This window comes from Sphaerodactylus townsendi, linkage group LG02 (assembly GCF_021028975.2).
Source record: "Sphaerodactylus townsendi isolate TG3544 linkage group LG02, MPM_Stown_v2.3, whole genome shotgun sequence".
NCBI lineage: Eukaryota > Metazoa > Chordata > Lepidosauria > Squamata > Sphaerodactylidae > Sphaerodactylus > Sphaerodactylus townsendi.
Window position 1 is genome coordinate 83,773,879 of NC_059426.1, and position 19,348 is coordinate 83,793,226.

The window sequence follows — 19,348 nt, forward strand, 5'->3', positions numbered from 1 at the left end:
AAAGATTTGAAAGATTTTGTATTCAACAAAAAAGGTTTTTACTTACATTTTACGTCCGCATACATATGGCTGATTGTGAAGCGGTCTTTGCCCTCAGGTGCCCAGGCTATTCTTTCAGCCATGAGGTAAAGAGCCCCATCCTGTTTCTTTTGACGCACCTTCTTTACTATTAGTAACACTTCTTCAGATGATGTCGCCATAATGGCTATAGTGTGCTGCAAGAAACCCCAACAATGATTTAAATTCATTTTCATGGTGACAGTCTTAAAGCTTGCCCTGGAAATTCAAGATCCCTTCTTGTTTGTTTTTTACTCTTAGTACATGTAATTGGTTTCAGAAGGTAAACATGTTAGTCTGGAGTAGAACAGTTAGATTCCAGTCCAGCTCATCTTAGAGATCAAGAAAAAATGTAGTATGAACTTTCAACAGTCCAAGCTCTTATATCTGATGAAGAGACGGTAACTCTTGAAAGCTCATACCCTAAACATCTTATTAGCCTCTAAAGTGATGGTGGACTCTGCAATCATACATAACTGGCTTGCAACAATCATTCTGACAATATTTTAATATGAAAAAGCCAACTGAACTTAACAGTATGTTTTCCATGTAAGCATTTGAACGCTACAAAAGAAAATGCTACTTCAGAGAGCAAAACACGAATAAGCCCTCTTGGTAATGGAGGAGATTTTCTCCCCAATTTTAATTATATCTGAGAAATCAATTTTTATGAGAAATTCATCTTGCATGTCGATGAGAAACATGAACTATAAATAACACAACTAAACAAATAAATAAAACCAGAAGATAAAGAAATATCACTACTTGTGCAACTGAACAGATTGTCAATTGATCTCAGATTAGATGGGATTATTTAAGAATGTTGTTTTCAGATCAATGTTTTCCAACCTTTTCGATGTCACGGTACCCTTGACCTCACTCTTCATATCTCACGGTACCCCTGCCACCCTCCCCCCACCCTCCCCTTCCAGTTCCCCTGCTTGCCACCCCCCAGGGTGAAGGGAAGCATGGTGGGTGGGGGTGGGTGGGAAGTGGCTGCTGACCTTGGGGCTGACCTCCATATCCTTGCTGGTGCTGGCGGGAGACACCGCAAAAGTGAGGGGGGCCAGTAGCATTGCCGTGATACCCCTGGGACATGCTCACAGCACCCCAGGGTACCACGGAACCCTGTTTGGGAATCGCTGAACTAGATGAAAATACCATTTTCAATCTAGTAGACTAAAAGTGGTGCAGACAAACAGCACTTTAAGCATTTGGAGGCAAAAAAACAAAAACAAAGTTCTTTCACATTCTTCCCAGTACACCATATTGAGCTCTCCAAAGAACAGGTGGGGAGTGTTTCAGTGAACCATTGGAAACAGTGGTCAGGAATACAAACTTGGGGTCCGTAGAGGGAGAACAAAACTTAAGGAAATCTTACATGAATTCAGGTGACACTAGTGCGAAAGAACTAAGGTCTGGGATCTAAGCGAATAAATTTAGTTGCATCCTATGGATTATTTTGAAATGTTTAACTAACTTCAAGGTATTAGTGACCAAAATGCAGCTTTAAAAACAATTTCCAGAAGATAACTTTTACAAATGCTATTGATACTACCATACTGTATTTGTCATCAATTCATAATTTTTATTTTAAGCAATCTGTCATGGTCACAGATGACAATCCAGTGAAGTACTTTGTACAGCCAATGTCTTGAATTCAAACATACAACACCAAAATAGAATAGATGGAAATAAAATATAATTTTTCTTTCAGCCAGGTTTCAAAACACAAATCTTTCACTGATACACTGTCCTATAAGATATTTCATAGCTAAGTTTATTGCACTACAAAGCATATCCCTTACCATTAATGAGGTTCTTATTTGGATGCCCGTCTATACCGATGTAAAGTGTCCCTCACTGAATGGGTAACCATTTAAACAACCTTTCACGCATGTCAAACACTTTATAAAATTCAGTAGTTTATGCATGTATTAATTGGAGGCATAAATGGAATAGACTTTGGAGGAGGAAGTAAAAACACACTTGCTACAGAACAGATATTTTTAAGCCTCTATTAAAACCTAGTTACACACTAGTTTCCCTTGTTTGATCACCAGTATAAGCCACATATTGTCTTACCTATCAAAGCAAACTGACATCACAGACAATTTGCCCTTAGTCAAATTAAAATACTGTAAAACTTATTTCCAACTCTACTCTCCTAGAGCTCTTGGGAAGCATACAATTAACCAAAAATAGCTTTATCAACAATTGCAGATACAACCACTTAATAAATCCAAAATAATTAAGCTGAAGAAAAAGTAAAGTGTGCCACCCCCTCTACCCAGTCTCCTAATCAGTCCAAGAACATTCTCACTCACCTCAGCACGTAAATCCTCAGAGAGGTAATGAGAAGTCTGATGAATGGCCTATTATGCCCCAGCACAATCCCTTGAATAATTTATCCAGCAAAGTTTGGAAAATGACAGCACTTGCCTTCATAAAATGGATACTTTAGAAGACAACATAAATCAGACTTTTTAAAAATCTCTAACATTGAAGTTTAAACAAGTGCTTTACAATTACTCCAAAAGTAGTGCCAGAATCTCCCAACTCTCAAATAAAATGCTTCTATCTCCTTTACTTCACATTTTAAGAGCCGACAAGGTACCTAAGTCCATCAAAAATGCAACATGTTGATATTAACCAAAACCCTCATTTTTATTATTTATTCCATGTAACAGCTTCAAGAAACGTGGGTGCTGTGTGGTTTCCGGGCTGTATGGCCGTGTTCTAGCAGCATTCTCTCCTGACGTTTCGCCTGCATCTGTGGCTGGCATCTTCAGAGGATCATGGATGCCAGCCACAGATGCAGGTGAAACGTCAGGAGAGAATGCTGCTAGAACACGGCCATACAGCCCGGAAACCACACAGCACCCAAGTGATTCCGGCCGTGAAAGCCTTCGACAATACATAGCTTCAAGAAAATCCAGACATCCAATCTAAACAACTTCAATCAGAAAAGGATTGCCTTTCTTTCAGGTTACACCTTGTACAAGATTAACAGGAGCACCCGACATTATTATCATGCATTATCACATTAAGGTGTGTCCCGGCACAGATCATAACTTCAGGCTCAATTTATAAGACTTTAGAACACTCTCTTCCACCCCTGAGAATGAGATTTAGAAACAGACTGATCACACCATTTCCTTGAACAGAAAAAGAAAGGCTTGTATGAGAAAATGGGATTATTCAGAAAAGGCGCTATGCTGGCTCCTCCTCTTATCAAACGGGAGTCCTCGGGGATCTCTCACTTGTCAGTGACACTCACTCTGTCCACCTCATACAACACAGAGCAACAAATCCAAAGATTCGCCACCGCTCTCCTGTCTTCCAGAAAAGGCCAGCAAACGGGGCCTCGAAGCCCGGAATCGTTGAACGAAGCCAGGCTCCCTACCGTGAACACGGTTAGGAAGGGCTCTAGAGATCACCCGGCTCCCTCGCCCGGAGACAGAAACACTGACGGGAAAAGGAGGAAGAGCCAAGTTCGTCCGCAGTCTCAGGAGCCGGCCGCCGCCGCCGCCTCCTCCTCGCGGGCCGTGGAGCGGCCAAGGAGTTCGGCAGCTAAGGAGCATGTGACCGGAAGGAGCGCGTTCTCACTCTCCCTCCCCCCGTCGCAAAGGGAAGCTCTGGTCACGTGACATAAAAGCCGCCTACCTCCGCTGCGACACCTACCCTCTCACGTGATGGCGCCTGTCAGTCGCCGGGGCACTTTTCTGGTCACGTGAAGGCCCGTTCGTACCACCGCCGCCATGACAGTGTCCTGGAAAAAAAAAAGGGAGAGGGTGACGATACAATAATAACGCAGCCGTTTCTGCCTCATCTTTCCGGAGCCGGCCGCCAGGCCCTGCCGATCTGGAAACGCCGTTTCTCTTTCCTCGTTTTGCTTTGGGTACGGCCGTTGAATCTTCATCTGTTCCGGGTCGCTGGCGTCGCCCTGAGGGGGGAGGGGTTGCTTTGCCGAACAACCGTCCGAAGGGGCGGGGCGTGAGGACGTCACATGACGCTGAGAGTGGGGGCGGCGTGACGCATCTCCTCCTCGCGTGCGCATTCTAGGAGCAGGGGCGGCTGCTGGCCCGGGAGTCACGCGCCTAGTTTGGTGATTGGAGGCGGGGCGGAGTGGAGTGGAGCAGCTGGTGCGGGAGAGAGCGCGATTTACAAGGCTGCCTCTGAGGTGCGAGTGCATCCGGGCGGTGATAATTAAGGGTCTTTCACATGGAGTCAGCTGTGGGCTGGATTATATTTGGCCAGTTTGTGACTGACGGTAAAAAGGGCGGCGGCCGCTGATAGGTTTGCTTCCTAATTAATTCCTAATTAAGTGCTGTATCCTGCGCCGCGAATTTTGTAGGAGGTTGAATTTTTTTCTCGCTTCCCCTTAGTTGGAGTGGAAAGGGGAAGCGAGAAAAAATTTCAATCGCGTAGACGATTCGCGGCTCAGAATTCTGCATTTTGTTGCGCTTTTATGCCATATTAAACTCGTGTTTAATTTTGCCTCAGCAACCAACGCGGCCAATCCGCTGCCTGATTAGGTGTTGAGTGGTTTTGTTGAAATGTCACCCGATTGAGGACACGAAGGGAAATCTTGTCATAGCTAAATGACACCTAGTTGTTAGGAGAAGCTCTGGGTGAAAGACCCAGCAGAGTTTGTAGAAAGCGTCACCATGTTATGAGGAGAAGATGTGACCTTGAGTTTCAACTAAGTTTTTCACGATAGCGATAGATGCGGAAGAGCTGCGAGTTTGGTGGAAGGTTTAGGTACCTTGTGTAGAATAGTCTCTGTCTTCTCTTGTGGTGTGGTGGGTCTGTTTTGTCATTATTCGAGCTCTGGTTGTAAATATATTTGGAAATAAAACAAATTTTAACAAAATTACTTAATCTCTAGTTTTTTTTCAGCCCAGGGGAACCTCACTCACCTGGAATTTTGATCAGTTCAGGAAATTGGGAACATACAATAATATTTGAGTAACATTAAGGAGTGATCTTACCTCCATATTCTCTTTGAGTTAGGTTCAGATCATTCATTCTCTTGGTGGACTGCCTTACAGCATATTACTGTTGGTATGTTCGTTGTACTAGAAAACATTTTATGTGATAATGAATTTGAATGTCAGCTTGCTTTGATAGACAAGACAATATTTTTGTCTGAGCAGAACTCAGTGAATTTTAATACGGGAAAGGAAGATGTGATTTGAGTGGAACATTGTCCAAGAGCCCTCTTAAGTGGCACACTAGCACAGGATGAGAGACATACAGTAGCATGTTATTATACTACTATATGTGAATAATTCTGGGATTTTAAAATGTAGTTCTAGTTAGTGTTGCTTTGTGAATATCACAAGTTTGCAGACGGGTTAAAATAGAAGTGTATCTTATGATTGTGAAGCCTGTAAATGTAATTTATTTGCATTTGAAGGTATGCAAAATATGTATTGAATCTCATTGTCCAGCTGAGTGACAAATGCAAGCTGTTTGAACCAAAGAGTGAGACTGAAAAAGCCAAATACAAAGCATTTTTTTTAAATGAAAATTTCCGCTCCACTAATGTTTGTGGAAAATGGGGTGGTGGTGACTGTTTTTTAGGTAGAGTTACCATGTTTGCACCGTAGCTGCTAGTGACGTTCCTTAGAAGAACCCCCAAATTTGGTGAAGCTTGGTTCAGGGGGTTCAATGGGGGAATGTTGGGGGAGGGTAAAGGGACTGTAGTAAAGTACCAATGTAGTAAATGGGGGTAAAGGGACTGCCTCACCTTTTTTAGGTTTTCAGTTGTTTCCAGTTGAAGAAGCTGTTGTATTTGAAGGTATGCAAAATATGTGTTGATTGAGGATGTAAGGGAGCACCCTGTCATTCCTTGTTTCCTTGGCCTAAACTCTGGTTAATTAACACAGGAAAGTTAAGTTCTAGTGCCTATAGCTACTTGTTCTGCAGTGCAGCCAAACAGTTTTTGAAATCTTGTGAAGAATCCTCACCCCTTCACATGAATCCTCTTGTGAAGAATCCTCACTCCAAAAAACGAAGGTTTTGTATTGTGAAAAGACAACTAACCTGACCTTGCTTCATGGTGTGGTTTTTCTTTATACTGGTTTGTGTAAAGAACAACAACCTAGTCTGGAATTTGTCCAAGTTAGTTTGCAATTATCCTGGGGATGGAATGTCAATACTTCTTAAATAGGGAGAAGTAATTGCACTAAAATTTTTCTAGGCTCTTCTGCTGAAAGCTCTCCCAATTCCAGATAAAGGAATTGGGAAGAGTTCCTCTGCAAAGCTTTTGCTTGAACTGAGGAACTAGTTTTCTAAAGCTGCCTAACTTCCATTGTAATGATTCTCAAAGTTGACACCAAAAAAGTTTAGCATATACGAATTAACTATTTTGCAAACAAGATCCTTGACTCTTCTTAACAGTTACATGAAGCCTAGTTAGGAAAAAAAACCTAAAGCCCTACATCTAGTTAAAATGTGAGGGTTTTTTAACCAATTCCTAACACATCTTTGTTAGAACTAGCCTCTATTTAAATCTCTATATTATATTTCAAAATGGCTCAAATGGCACCTCTGAAGAAGAGTAGATCAGTATAACTCTTACAAGTTACCAAACCAACAACTAACAGAATCCCCTCTCCCCCAAACCCTTTAAATGAATGAAAGAAAACCAGGAACAAGAGCCTAGCCAACTACAACACCTCATGCAACAGGGAAGCAGGTACCAGAAGATGAAAGGGGGCGGGCGGAGAGGAAGAATCAATAGAAAAAACCTGAAAGACTCCCTATCTCCCAGACTGTGAAATCCAGGGGGGAGGGGGAAACACCCTGGAACAGTGGTAAGAAAACACACACTTTTTTTTGTTAATGGACCCATTGTTCCAGTGTCAGAACAGAGATTCTGTTCCCTGGGACTGTCATTCCAGAGCCACAACACAAATACTGTTCCCTGTGGTTGTCATTCCAGTGTGGGATCTGTCATTTAAGTGCCAGAGCACAGATTCTGTTCTCTGGGGCTGTCACTCCACAGTGGGGGCTGTCATTCCAGTATCAGGGTTGTCTGTATGGGTCCAGATCCCTTTTTTAGAAACCCATTCCGCATTTTCTTTGTTACTTTTTTTGTTGTAAAAATGGAGCCCATGCAAGTCGATTAGCATTCCTGGTTTCCATTATTTCAAATGGGCCTTCCAGCCTCCTCCATTGTTTCCAATGGGCAGTCTTCTCATTCCTTTTAGTACATCCCAGAATTAGTTCACTTCACTATAATTTCATAATTATCTGTGGATTTCTAATATTATATCCAGATTAGTAATTTTTTAATATAAGTGTAAAGCTAACACGAAAGGTTACTTTTCTAAACATGAAACTTTTGTCTAGTTGTAAATATTAAAATTATGCCAGTAAGAAAGAGTCTTTATGTAAAACACCATGATTTAAACCAAGTCTTACTGCCTAGTGATTTACATTGTGATTTAAATCAATTTGATTTAAAACAAATCCACTCTGGTTTCCAATCTAAAGCTAGGAGGTCCCTTTTCCCCAAAAGTAAGCCCTCTCCACCCAAAACAACAACACCAGTTCAGGGAAAAAACCAGGAGAGCCACTCTCACACACTGGGCTCCCAAAATAAAAACCTGAAGCAACTTTTAAGAACACAACAAGGGGACCAAAAGCAACCAAATTGAAGGCCCTTCGGGTTCTCTTATTCGTCTAAGGCCCTTCCCAGGTCATCAACACACCAAAGGAAAAAATGTGCAACAGACACTTCACAAAACCTCCCCAAATTATTTAAAAAATAAACAGATTATTTCGAACCATTTGACATTCTTCTCCAGGTGACAGGCAGGCTCTAGAAATTCAATGCAGTAAGTCATCTGCTATAGTGCAGTCAAAGCACCAGAAATGCAGAAGGAGGAGCAGCAGCTAAAACCAAGTGTTGCACTGAACTCTCTGAAACCTCTGTCTGGAATGGGAACTGTTGTTACCCGGCCTTCTATTTATGCTCTTTAGCCATGCAGAGAAAGAAACTGAAAGAAACCCAGGCTAGAAATCCTTCTGTAACTGGTAACAAAGCAGCGTTATCCCGCACCTGAAATCCACTCTAATATTCTGCTCCCACTTTCACCCTCCGCTCTCTAGTAGTTTTTGCAGCCCACATTAAGACTGTAGCAGGCTAGCAAAACTGCAATGAAAAGTGCATTGGAGCCATTGGCCAAATAGGAAAACTCCACCAAGTTCTTTTATTTGTCTATATTTGTCTTATTTGTCTATATATGTTGCCCTGAAAATCAGCCACAGGGTAGGAAAAAGGCCTCAGAGGATTGTTCCTTTCCAAGCAATCCAGCAAACCTACATGGAAGACCACTAGAACCCCAGCCAGAGTTCCTGGGTGGGGGGAGGTAGTTAAAAATTGAAGCCCCATCACCAGCTTGGAAAAAGGGCTTTTATTATATAATTTTTAAAAAATATTTTTTCTTATAGCCCTTACATGGCCATGGGAAAATCCAAAAAAAGCTGAAAAGATTTCATCTTGATTTATCCAAATGTACAGCCCTGTATCCCACTTTTTTAAGGTGTCTGAGGCAGTAACAACAATAAAATTAGTTGTAGCACAACTGGTCTTTTATTGGGTTGCATTTAATTTTGTTTATATTGTAGTGTGGTTTGTTGAATTATTCTTCAATTCTCTGGTAACATCTGTAGCCTGTATATTGATTGCTTTTAACAAAATGGAAGATGAATAAAACAACTTAAATGTTTGACAGGTAGTTTCAAGACTGATATCGCTGTTCGAATGTGAGTGTAGTCCTGTTGAAACAGAGCTGTGGTTCATCTAGTCCACTGTTGTCCTTTCGTAAATTATGGCCGTCAATGTCCTGAATCGTTCTTTATTAATAGTTTCTACTAATGTACCTGGAACAGATGTTAAACTAACTGGCCCGTTATTCTGTAGATCTCTGGACCCTTTTTTCAAAATTGGTGTGTATGTGTGGAAGTGCCATTGTTCAAAATCTAAAAAAATATGATTGGAAAAAGTATATTGTGGAGAAAGGCCTAACTTAGCCTAACAGTAGACATGCTTAAAAAGTTTTGTTTTCATATTAAAATGTTGTTTTTGGTTTTCTTTAGCCTTCCCGGGCAGTAGCTGAATAAATTTGTTAGCTAAATGCAATTCAGCTGCGACCACTGATCCAAGTGTTACATTCCAACAATCCGTTGAAGTCAGTTGCACCTGATGATTGCATGCTGGGAGAAATTTTGAGAGAGTGAACATTTTATCAGAGGCAGTTAGGCAATTAGGCTAAGCCAGGGGTCCCCAAACTACGGCCCCCTGAAGGCATTTATCCGGCCCGCCAGGCATGGCGGCGATGGCTCCATTCATTTGCAGTGGGGGCTCAAGGGAGAGGAGGAACCGGCCCCAACGGCTGTTGATTGCAATTACATGATGGCACCCCCAAATCTCCATGAATTTTCTGACCCAGAGTTGGAAACCTACATGTGGCAATGCCTGCTCCGCCCTCCTCTCAGCTACTCTATGTGTTGCTCTCAGGCTTTCTGTTCTGCCTCACTCCCATTGGCATCAGCCAGGCTGGCGAATCGCTCGCTGGCTGCTAGGGAGGAAAGAACCCAGGAAGATACCTGATCCTGGGTTAGATGGAATGCTTCATTGTGAAAGTTCTGCTTTTTTTTACAGGGGAAGGTATTCCACAACCTCCCCAACAATATTTGGAGCCCACCCTGTACTTGACATACTTTGGTCACTGTTCTAAAAATAGACCATGACAGAAAGGCTGAAAGGTGAAATCAAACATTTTACAATCATTTGTGCATAGGAATTTGTTCATAGTTTTTTTTAGTCCGGCCCTCCAACAGTCTGAGGGACAGTGAACTGGCCCCCTGTTTAAAAAGTTTGGGGACCCCTGGGCTAAGCCCTCACACTGAGGGGATTGAAAAAAGCTCTCTCCATATATACGCGTGTAGTTATGTCAGTAGAGATTGTTTACTGTTCTGCTTGAACTTGAAATCTGAAACCAATGAACTGTAATTACATACAAAAAGAGTTACTGTACTTAGTTTAGTTTGTAAGATAACAAACTCAAGATTCAGATACATTAATTAGCTTTTGCTTGTTTCTTGAGGAATAAAGCCAACGCTACCATAGCTAACCATTGCTAGGCTATTAATTTAAAGTCAGCCGTGACCTTTGATAGTATTGATTTTTTATATGTTCTGTTTACAAATGCTGTTTTAATCATTGGGGACTGTTTACCTCTCAATAAATTAAAGACTTTTTTTCAGTATTTTGGCTCTCGGTGCTTTGTGTCAACCAAATCAGAATCCATGCAATGGCGGAGAGTTCCTCTAGCTCCACTTAAATTTTTAAACTTTAAAGTTTACAGCAAGAAATATGGCTTACCGGGTTCGATTCCCAGCTCTGCCGCCTGAGCTGTGGAGGCTTATCTGGGGAATTCAGATTAGCCTGTGCACTCCCACACACGCCAGCTGGGTGACCTTGGGCTAGTCACAGCTTCTCGGAGCTCTCTCAGCCCCACCTACCTCACAGGGTGTTTGTTGTGAGGGGGGAAGGGCAAGGAGATTGTAAGCCCCTTTGAGTCTCCTGCAGGAGAGAAAGGGGGGATATAAATCAAAACTCTTCTTCTTCTTCTTACAAGTGCGTCATGCATTAGACTTACAAAAATACTTTGTTATTAGAATTTCAGATTGTATGCAGAGTTTCTGCTAGAAACACTAGATATGCATTTCTTTTAGAAAATCACCTGTTCTTAACCATTTCGGGTAACTAGTTAGGCTTGAAAATGTTAGCTATTTAAACTGCTTTTAAATTTTTTCCTATATCTGTGAAGTAAGATGGTATGAAGATTTAAGTGTAGAGGAAGCAATAGTTGAACTGTGTATCAGTTAAAGGAGATAGCTGCTAGGAGAAAGAGGCTTTCACTATTGTTAGCTAGGTAATAGTGGAAGAATTGTCCTTTCATGGATATTTTAGCAACATGAAATCTGACCTTTTAAGGGGAAAACCAGCATGTTTAGGAAATAAACAAGAGCTAAATGTGGGAAAATTTACTCTTTCTTACATTTTATTCTATAGGTGCCACTTGGACAATGAACTAATAACAACGTTATAAGACACCAATTTTTGTCTGCTGTGCCAATGGCAACTGTGCTGGTGATACCTGAAACTTATAGCCATGTATTGGCAGAATTTGAATGCCTCCATCAGTTGCTTTCTGCCCTTAGATTGGATTCCAGTCGCCTGAAGGTACGTTTAAATCACAGTTGCCATGACAATGATTTTGAGTCAGTGTTTCGACATGGTATGCTGTAACTTAAGTTAAATAACTGCTACTTAATGAATGAATGGTTTATTTTAATGAACGTGGTGTACACTGACATAGGAATTACTACATGTACTAAGTAGCCAACATTTGCCCAGTGGAATCAGTGAAATCTATTCATCGATTTGAAATCTTGCTATACTCTATCTTACCAAAACATCTAAGTGCAGTCAGTAGTTGTTTGGCAGAAGTGAAAATATTGTGTTTCCGCAGTTCAAAGTAGTCCCAATTCTCTAACACCATTAAATAATCTTTTAAAAATGCTGTCGACATCAATACTATTATTCTGTGCATTTTTCAATGTTGAACTTTGATAAAAGAGCATTTATAGTGCCTTGAACGACTTATCAGCAGAACTTGACTTTTTGTTTAGTTGTGCCTGCCATTTTCTTCCCTGTTCAGGAACCTCTGTGCTTATATATATAAAGTTTGTTTATCCTGGCAATCTCATGCATGTGTGGTATTTTGTTTTCATTTTAAAGTAGCAATATTTGAAGCTTCGCAGATCATATATTAGAATAGCAGCTGCTTGGAGGACTGGTCTACTTCTACCATAAAGGGCTGGTCTACCCATTACTTTCAATTGCAAGTAGACCAGCGGGTAGAAGAGAAAACCACACATGTGCAAGATTAACAAACTTTATTGATCAATGTTTTACATAGAAAAGCCCATTAGATGAGCTTCAAGCACAGTAAACTGCTGGGAAGATTCTTAAAATGGCTGGGGCAGCATGGAGGCTCCTCAACAGGGAAGAAAATGGTGGGTACTACTATACAAACAGGCAAGTCTTGTTGATGGTGGTCAGATGCACTTATAAACATTCTCTTATAAAAGTTCAGTGTTTCACAGCGCATAGAATAATGGTTTTGATGGCAGCAGCACTAAAAATGTTTTTAGAGAATTGGATGTTTTTAGAGAATTGGAAAAGGGGAAAACTAGGTAGGCCAGTGGTGGCGAACCTTTGGCACTCCAGATGTTATGGACTACATGTTGGCAGGGGCTGATGGGAATTGTAGTCCATAACATCTGGAGTGCCAAAGGTTCGCCACCACGGTGGTAGGCACTAGGATCACAGTGGAGCATTCCACTACAAAGAAGGTCTAGGAAGAACTGGTGGGTTAATTCTGAAGTCTCCTGAGATCTTTTGGTGAGACAAAGTATAGTAGATGAACAGAACTTTTTATAAAGAAAAAGTTTAAAATAAGAAAATAAACCCAAAACAAGTTATATAATACTATTTGTTAGAAACAACTGATTAATCACAAAACAGTATACAGTCTTTTCAGTTCCCCAAAACTCTTAATTGGACTGGACGTTAACATTCAAAAAGGGAAGAGGAAAGAGAAGGTGCAGGCCATGGCTTACAGTATCTGGCCTGCATTGTGTAGGATGCATTGCAGAAAAAATTAAACTAGGCTGAACATAGGAGCCAACTGAATGTCTAAGTACTTTCCAAATGAATTAAGTGTGTGTGCATTATTTCTTACTCGGTTGATTCTGATAATGACCGTATGAATTAATGACCACCCAAATGTTCTACCATTAACAGTCTTGCTCAGATCTTCCAAACTGAGGGTTGTGGCTTTCTTGATTGACTCAATCAAGCTCATGTTGGGCCTTCTTCTTTTCCTGCTGCCTTCAACTTTTCCTGGCATTGTTGACTGTTGCATTGACTCTTGTTTTCTCATAATATGACCAAAGTACAATTGCCTCAGTTTGGTCATTTTAGCTTCTAGGGAGTGATGTGAACTACTTATTTGTTTTTTTGGTAGTCCAAGTTATCTGTAAAACTCTTCTGTAATACATTTCAACTAAATCAGTTTTCTTCTTCTCAACTTTCTTCACTTTTCATAAGTAATAACGGAAAATGCTATACTGTGAATTGTCTTGGTCTTGGTCTTGAGCGATCTTCCTTTACACTTAGCAAATGAATTAAGTGGAGGGAGAAAAATGCAACATTTGGTAATGCTGCTTCTGAGTAGGTGATGTTTGCTCTGGGCTATAAATAAATTTTTGTGGAATAAATGGGACTTACTTCAATTAAAGCTATTTAGCACTTAATCAGCGTAGAGAAAGAATAAATAAATTAAATCTCGGGTATTTTTATTCCTTCTTGGATTAATATCGAATAGTATACTCATTCTCTTTGTTTGTTTTTATGTCTTCTTTTGGGTTAAAGAAAAAATTCTGCTGTGGTGTTTTCTAGTTCGTAATTCCTTTATACTTTTTTTTAGTGTACATGTCTTGCAGTGTCTCGTAAGTGGCTGGCTCTGGGTAGTTCAGGTGGAGGCCTGAACCTTATCCAAAAAGAAAACTGGAAACAAAGGCTGTTTCTCACTCATAAGGTAGGATTTTTAGAATCTCAAGCTAAAAACAAAATGCAGGCCTTGTGGGCAGGAACGGTATTTCAGTCACAGGGAATGCAGCAGGAGGGGGCAGGTAAGAATGTCATGCTCAGCAGACAGAAATAATTCCAGGAATTTCTACAGGGTCGATTATGCACTGCGAGGTTCCCGCAACTTCAAAGAGAATTGGCCAGGGGTCTTTGTCTTGGGGCATGTTCGACATTATTACCCACCAGCAGGGCAGGCAGTACCTATCACCCGACTTTTTCCTTGCGACTGGGAAGGGGGCAATGTTTCATGGGTTCTTTATTGCACATGCATGCTTTCATTTTTAATATAATATTTAATTTTTATCTCTAATCTTATCAATATATCAATCTATTGATATATTGATATAAAAAGGCAAACGATTGAAGAAAAGTCTTGAATATGGCATATGTATACTTTGCTCGAATTGTCTTTTATGGCAGGAGGTGAGGGGGGAGTAATGGTGGCATGCAAACTGAAAAACTTTAAAAGGACAACATGAACTGCCATTTATTAAGCTCCCCATGTCAATGATTGTCTGTCTCCCAACGTGCTGTAAACTCAAGTGTCAAGAGCCCTCCGGGGATGAGGCGGTCTATGAAATCTAATGAATGAATGAATAAATAAATAAGACCAACTGGCTCTTCCTGGTGTGCTCTGGAATCACTGATTGCTTGTGTATAAAACTATGAGGCTGGAGATGTCCCAGTTTGTTAATCAAATGCAGGGGAAAATCAGGTATTTGGGCTGATCAAACAGCTTTATTTTTACATTTTTTTAGTGCTGGTATCCGTTTATCAATCTATCAATATAGTGGTTCAATTTTTTTATCTTAGGATCTAAAATATTCAGGAGTGGGGAAGCCATGGGCAATAGAAATGATACAGCAGGACAAGAAGCGGGAAGTAGTCGGCAACAGGGAGAAGGGCGAGGGAGAAGCATTCAAAACAGGTGACTGCAGGTGGAGGGAAGAGGTCCGGGGCAAAGCTATGCTCACTGGCAAATCTGGCAACAAAGCAAAATTATAATTGTGCTGGAAGTGGATTTGCTTGCTGCAGAGAGAGTGGGAAGTGAAAGTGAGGCTGGAGAAAATATGTCTGTTCAAGAAGTCTTACCGCAATGAACATTTCCTTTCACAACACAACAAACACCTTGTGCTTAATCAGCCCATGATACCTGAGCTGCAGTTTGCATATGGAGAAACATCTTAGTCTGCCTGTTGATTGCAGTCAAATAATTGTGCATGGGATTATACTGAAATTGCTAAAATAGTTATAGTACAGAAATGTGAGCTAGAATTTTGTAGAAAGAAAGCTATTGCATTTTTAAATCAGTATGAATATTTAGCAGCTATATATTGGACATTGCTGGAGGTACTATCAGAATGAATTTTACTGCTTTATCTCTGGATAGGAAGGTGCCATTTCCTGTGCTGCCTTTTGTTTATATGATGAAGACTATATTGCTGTTGCAACGAGGTAAAAATATTATTATCAATTTTTTGCTTAGATAATGAATTGTATAGCATGATTTTGTTTAGCAGAGAAGGAAACTTTTCAACAAAGCAGAGGATCCGTTGCAGAGTTACAGTGAATGGCAAAACCTGTGAATACGGTGAGACAGGATTCTGCTGCCTTCCAGTAGCAAAAGAACCATATTTCCTGCAAAATTCATTGATACAATGATTCAGATAATGGCATGATAAAGTAGAATCAGGCAGAAGACAGTGATTTGAGAAATGCAAGGGTCTCCTGTAATGTAAAGAAAGTTCATAATCTGTGAAAACACTTCTGGAATGTTCTAAAAGGTTCTGCTCTTGTAACACTTGCCCACTCATTATTTGAATGTCCTAAATATGACAAAATCAGGTCAAAATATATGGATTCCATTTTCTCTAAGTGCCCACAATGGCTGGAGTGTTATAAAATTCCTTATCTTTTGAACAATACTGATGTATTGTTTTGTGAACCTGCTGCTAATTTTATTCTTGAAAATGTGAATTCTTAAGTCTGCTTATATTTAAGATTTATCTTTTCTTGATTTTAACCTGTTTTGTTTGCATAATGTGCCATTAAAGGCTTCTGTATTGTACTTTTGTTAATGTTTAATAATGCAGTTTGGAATATACTCAAGTAGATTCAGAACAAGTTCCAAAACTACATATGTAACCATAGAATAGGCATAGGAATTTTACATAAGCAGCTAGTTTCTTTAAATGGAATTAAGTCCTCAGGGCCTGATAAATTACATCCAAGTGTACTAAAGGAACATGCTGATGTAATTTCAGAGCCTCTGTTATTTTTGAGAATTTGCAGAGAACAGAGGAGGTGCTGGATGATTGGAGGCAGGCAAATGCTGCACCCATCTTCAAGAATGGGAAAAAGGAGGATCCAGATAACTACCAAGCTGTCAGCTTGACATCCATAGGAAGGGCAGAAAGGGATAAGTCAGTACTTTGTTCCTGTGATCCTTTCTTACATGACCAGAGTATGCCAACTGCCACTTTGGGATCAGGAAGGCCAGGTTGGTCAGGGATCCTGGAGATTTTTTCCTTCCTCTGGGATCAGGGGTCACTGGGGGAGGGAAGTAGTTGTGAATTTTCTGCATTGTGCAGGGTGTTGGATTAGATGACCTTCAAGGGCCCTTCCAGATCTTGTATGTTAAGGGTGAGTGAACTGGAATGAGCTGCTTATTTGACATAAATGTGAGTTCCCCCAAGTTGTTAATTTACCACTTTTTCAGTCATCTTTTTAAGTTTAGTAATTGCATTATATATGTGGGTTTGCTGTTTTAAAAATTAGACTAGTTAGTAACATAAATTTGATTTAATTACAGTCAAGGCCTTGTTGTTGTCTGGGAACTGAATCAGGAACGTCGTGGGAAACCTGAAAGAATTTATGTTTCTTCAGAGCATAAAGGCCGAAAAGTAACAGCTCTTTCTTGGGATACAAATGCACTTCGTGTTTTTGTTGGTGATCATGTAGGGAAAGTATCTGCTATCAAGATTAATACATCCAAACAAGGAAAGGTAAAAACATCTAACAGACTCTTGATGACCTTGGAAAATTTGTGGTTACCAGTACTCTGCCAGTTCCCTAATAAATCCTTGTTTGTATGTCATACTGAGCTGTTTAATAATTTTGATTACCTTTGTAGTACAGCATGGGTTCAGGGACAATCTATTCTCCTTCCTCATCTCTGAACTTGGGAGGTAGCTGTACTTTGTGTGTGTCACTTTGCCTTTCTGAGAACCTCCAGATTAACACTAGTTTTTCTCCTGAACTTTTGGTTGTGGGTAGGAGATTGTCCCTGATTTTGTTCTACACATCGAAGGATCTCTGTGCTTAGTGGAAAGGATGGGGCCACTTCTGCTCTCTAGTTAAGGGAGTAGTGGTTGTGATGGGAAAATAATTTCTTTAACCCTTACTTTCTTTAACCCTTACATGGAAATCTTTTCATGGTTACAGAATTAGCCAGTTCTGGTAAAGTAGGATCTGATGTGAAAAGGTAGATGGTATGTGGGGTGCTTGCTCTTGTAATGCCTAGCTGTATTGGACATCTTATTGTAGGAAAGGAATATGAGCTCAGAATTCTAGAATCTCTGTCATGTCTTTTCTGTATTCAAAAACTTTTTTTAGCCCTTTTGGACAGCAAGGTGGTTTACAGTAAGTAAATAGTAATGTAAATTAGCTTATCTCCTTACTGAAGGCTACTGTTTACTCAAATCTAGTGTTCTCTGCCCTCAGTAGCAACTGTGTTTCTCCAGAAATGGCCTCCATGGATATTTAGCAGCAGATGACAGTTACAGGAGGTGGAGCTTCTCTGCCAGACTCGAGATCCAAGTGTATCCAAGAGATCCAAGTGTATCTCTGCCAGACTCGAGATCCAAGTTAATCACTCTTTCTTCTTCACGGTGATCTGAAGTGGCAGAAAAAATGGTAGGGATGAGGTGGTTTGTTCATCAAGCCCAGGTTTTCATTGTTGCTACTGGTTCATAATGCTGTAGAAGATCTGATGTAAATAGTTCCCTTCACCACTACCACCGCTGCAAAATCAGCAGTACAACACAGATCTAAATAGTTCTTCCTCCTCTCTGCTGTACCGCTCTTTTTCTGCAAAGGCTCAAAATGATTCCAAGTTTTTTTCTGCCAAATACCTATATGTAATTATTGTGTATGCATGTGCTTTCATGGCTTCTAACACAAGCACAACTTGAGAGACTGGATTAGTGTCTTTCAAAACTAGTGGGAAGCAGCCTTAATAGGATAGATTTTCTGAAGCGCAAGCAACTCTTTTTTCATCTCTCAAGAATTCTTTAACTTTTTCTAAATTTAATGCAGTTCTGTCAGAAATAATCCAATGTACATTTCCTCTGTGTTTTATCCAAAAGGCTGCAACTGCGTTTGTTATGTTTCCAGTTCAAATTATAACCACCGTTGACTCTCATGTGGTTCAGCTTGATTATTTGGATGGAAGACTACTTATCTCTTCTCTTACTCGTTCTTATTTATGTGACACAGAGAGGTAAATAATTAGATGTAAAGTGAGTCTTCTGCTTTAAATTTTATTTCCAGTAGATCATCTGCAAATTTATTTTTTGTGATCTTGTTATTTTGCACTGAGAAAGGAAAACTACATGTTTATGTCTGAAAATTCATAATTATATCCTGTAATTAGTGTAAGCAAAAACAGCTCTGAAAACTTACTAATATTGCTTGGTTTTCAACAAATGACAGTTCAGTTATACCTGCAGGTTCTTTTGTTTCTAAGCCCTCCAGGGCTTGGGAAATTCCCATGGGGGAAAGGAGAGCAAGATTGTGGCATGGAGAGTTCAGCACGACAGAGAGATCTGTCCCCTGCCAATGCTTTCCAAACCTTCTGGTGCTTGAAAAGCTTTTTTTTTTTGGGGGGGGGGGGGGGGGGCTGAAATATTTTGTGTTTGGGGTTTTTAACCCATTTTTCCAGTAATAGCTGAGTAAAGCTGATGGCTATTGACGTTATTAATCTTTATTGAAATTTCTGGTTTAAAGAAAAACCCAAACCCAAAATTTAATGATAATTTTTATTGACACTCTTGCTCAGCTGAGAATGCAACACAGAATATTCTACTTTAAAACTATACAATAAAACTACTGTTTGAAATTTGTTTGCTTTGTTTGAGGTTATATTTATTAATTTCTTTTCAGCAATTTTCCGCAATTATATTTATTAATTTCTTTTCCGTTAATATGCTTTGGGTTAATTAGGGAGAAGTTTTGGAAAATTGGAAGCAAAGAGCGAGATGGTGAATATGGAGCCTGTTTCTTCCCAGTTGGAAAAAATTGTGGAAGCCAGCAACCATTAATATATTGTGCGCGACCTGGTTCACGGATGTGGGAAGTGAACTTTGATGGGGAGGTATTAAGTACTCATCAATTCAAATACCTCCTGTCATCACCACCTCTCCCTGTTGTTAGTCTAAGGTATGAATTATGGCAACATAGTCATTCAGTGTTCACTTTTACCTTGATTATAGTTCTTCCTGGGGTGGGGGAAATGTATTATTTTGTGTTGGGCTAGTTCAGGGGTAGGGAACC

General features: G+C 40.2%; 2 protein-coding genes across 8 annotated transcripts in view; one reads left to right on the forward strand and one right to left on the reverse strand.

Moving 5' to 3' along the window:
* Window positions 1–3,877, reverse strand: part of GTF2H1 (general transcription factor IIH subunit 1) — a 30,805-nt gene extending 26,928 nt beyond the window's left edge. Inside the window, exons 1-2 of one of the 4 annotated variants that reach the window (XM_048486924.1) lie at window positions 3,742–3,877; window positions 47–215 (exon numbers count right to left, since the gene is read on the reverse strand). In XM_048486924.1, the coding sequence (XP_048342881.1) occupies window positions 47–200 (154 nt within the window). In that variant the 5' untranslated portion in view covers window positions 201–215; window positions 3,742–3,877. Of the gene's footprint in view, window positions 1–46; window positions 216–3,337; window positions 3,637–3,741 lie in introns of those variants that run through there. The other 3 variants (XM_048486922.1, XM_048486921.1, XM_048486925.1) reach the window with 3 other exon arrangements.
* The window catches only part of HPS5 (HPS5 biogenesis of lysosomal organelles complex 2 subunit 2), a 44,395-nt gene continuing 28,851 nt past the window's right edge, over window positions 3,805–19,348 (forward strand). The window contains exons 1-7 of one of the 4 annotated variants that reach the window (XM_048486920.1): window positions 3,805–3,958; window positions 11,153–11,323; window positions 13,635–13,745; window positions 15,186–15,250; window positions 16,608–16,800; window positions 18,163–18,296; window positions 19,019–19,234. In XM_048486920.1, coding sequence (XP_048342877.1) covers window positions 11,216–11,323; window positions 13,635–13,745; window positions 15,186–15,250; window positions 16,608–16,800; window positions 18,163–18,296; window positions 19,019–19,234 — 827 coding nt within the window. In that variant the 5' untranslated portion in view covers window positions 3,805–3,958; window positions 11,153–11,215. Of the gene's footprint in view, window positions 3,959–4,096; window positions 4,357–11,152; window positions 11,324–13,634; window positions 13,746–15,185; window positions 15,251–16,607; window positions 16,801–18,162; window positions 18,297–19,018; window positions 19,235–19,348 lie in introns of those variants that run through there. The other 3 variants (XM_048486917.1, XM_048486918.1, XM_048486919.1) reach the window with 3 other exon arrangements.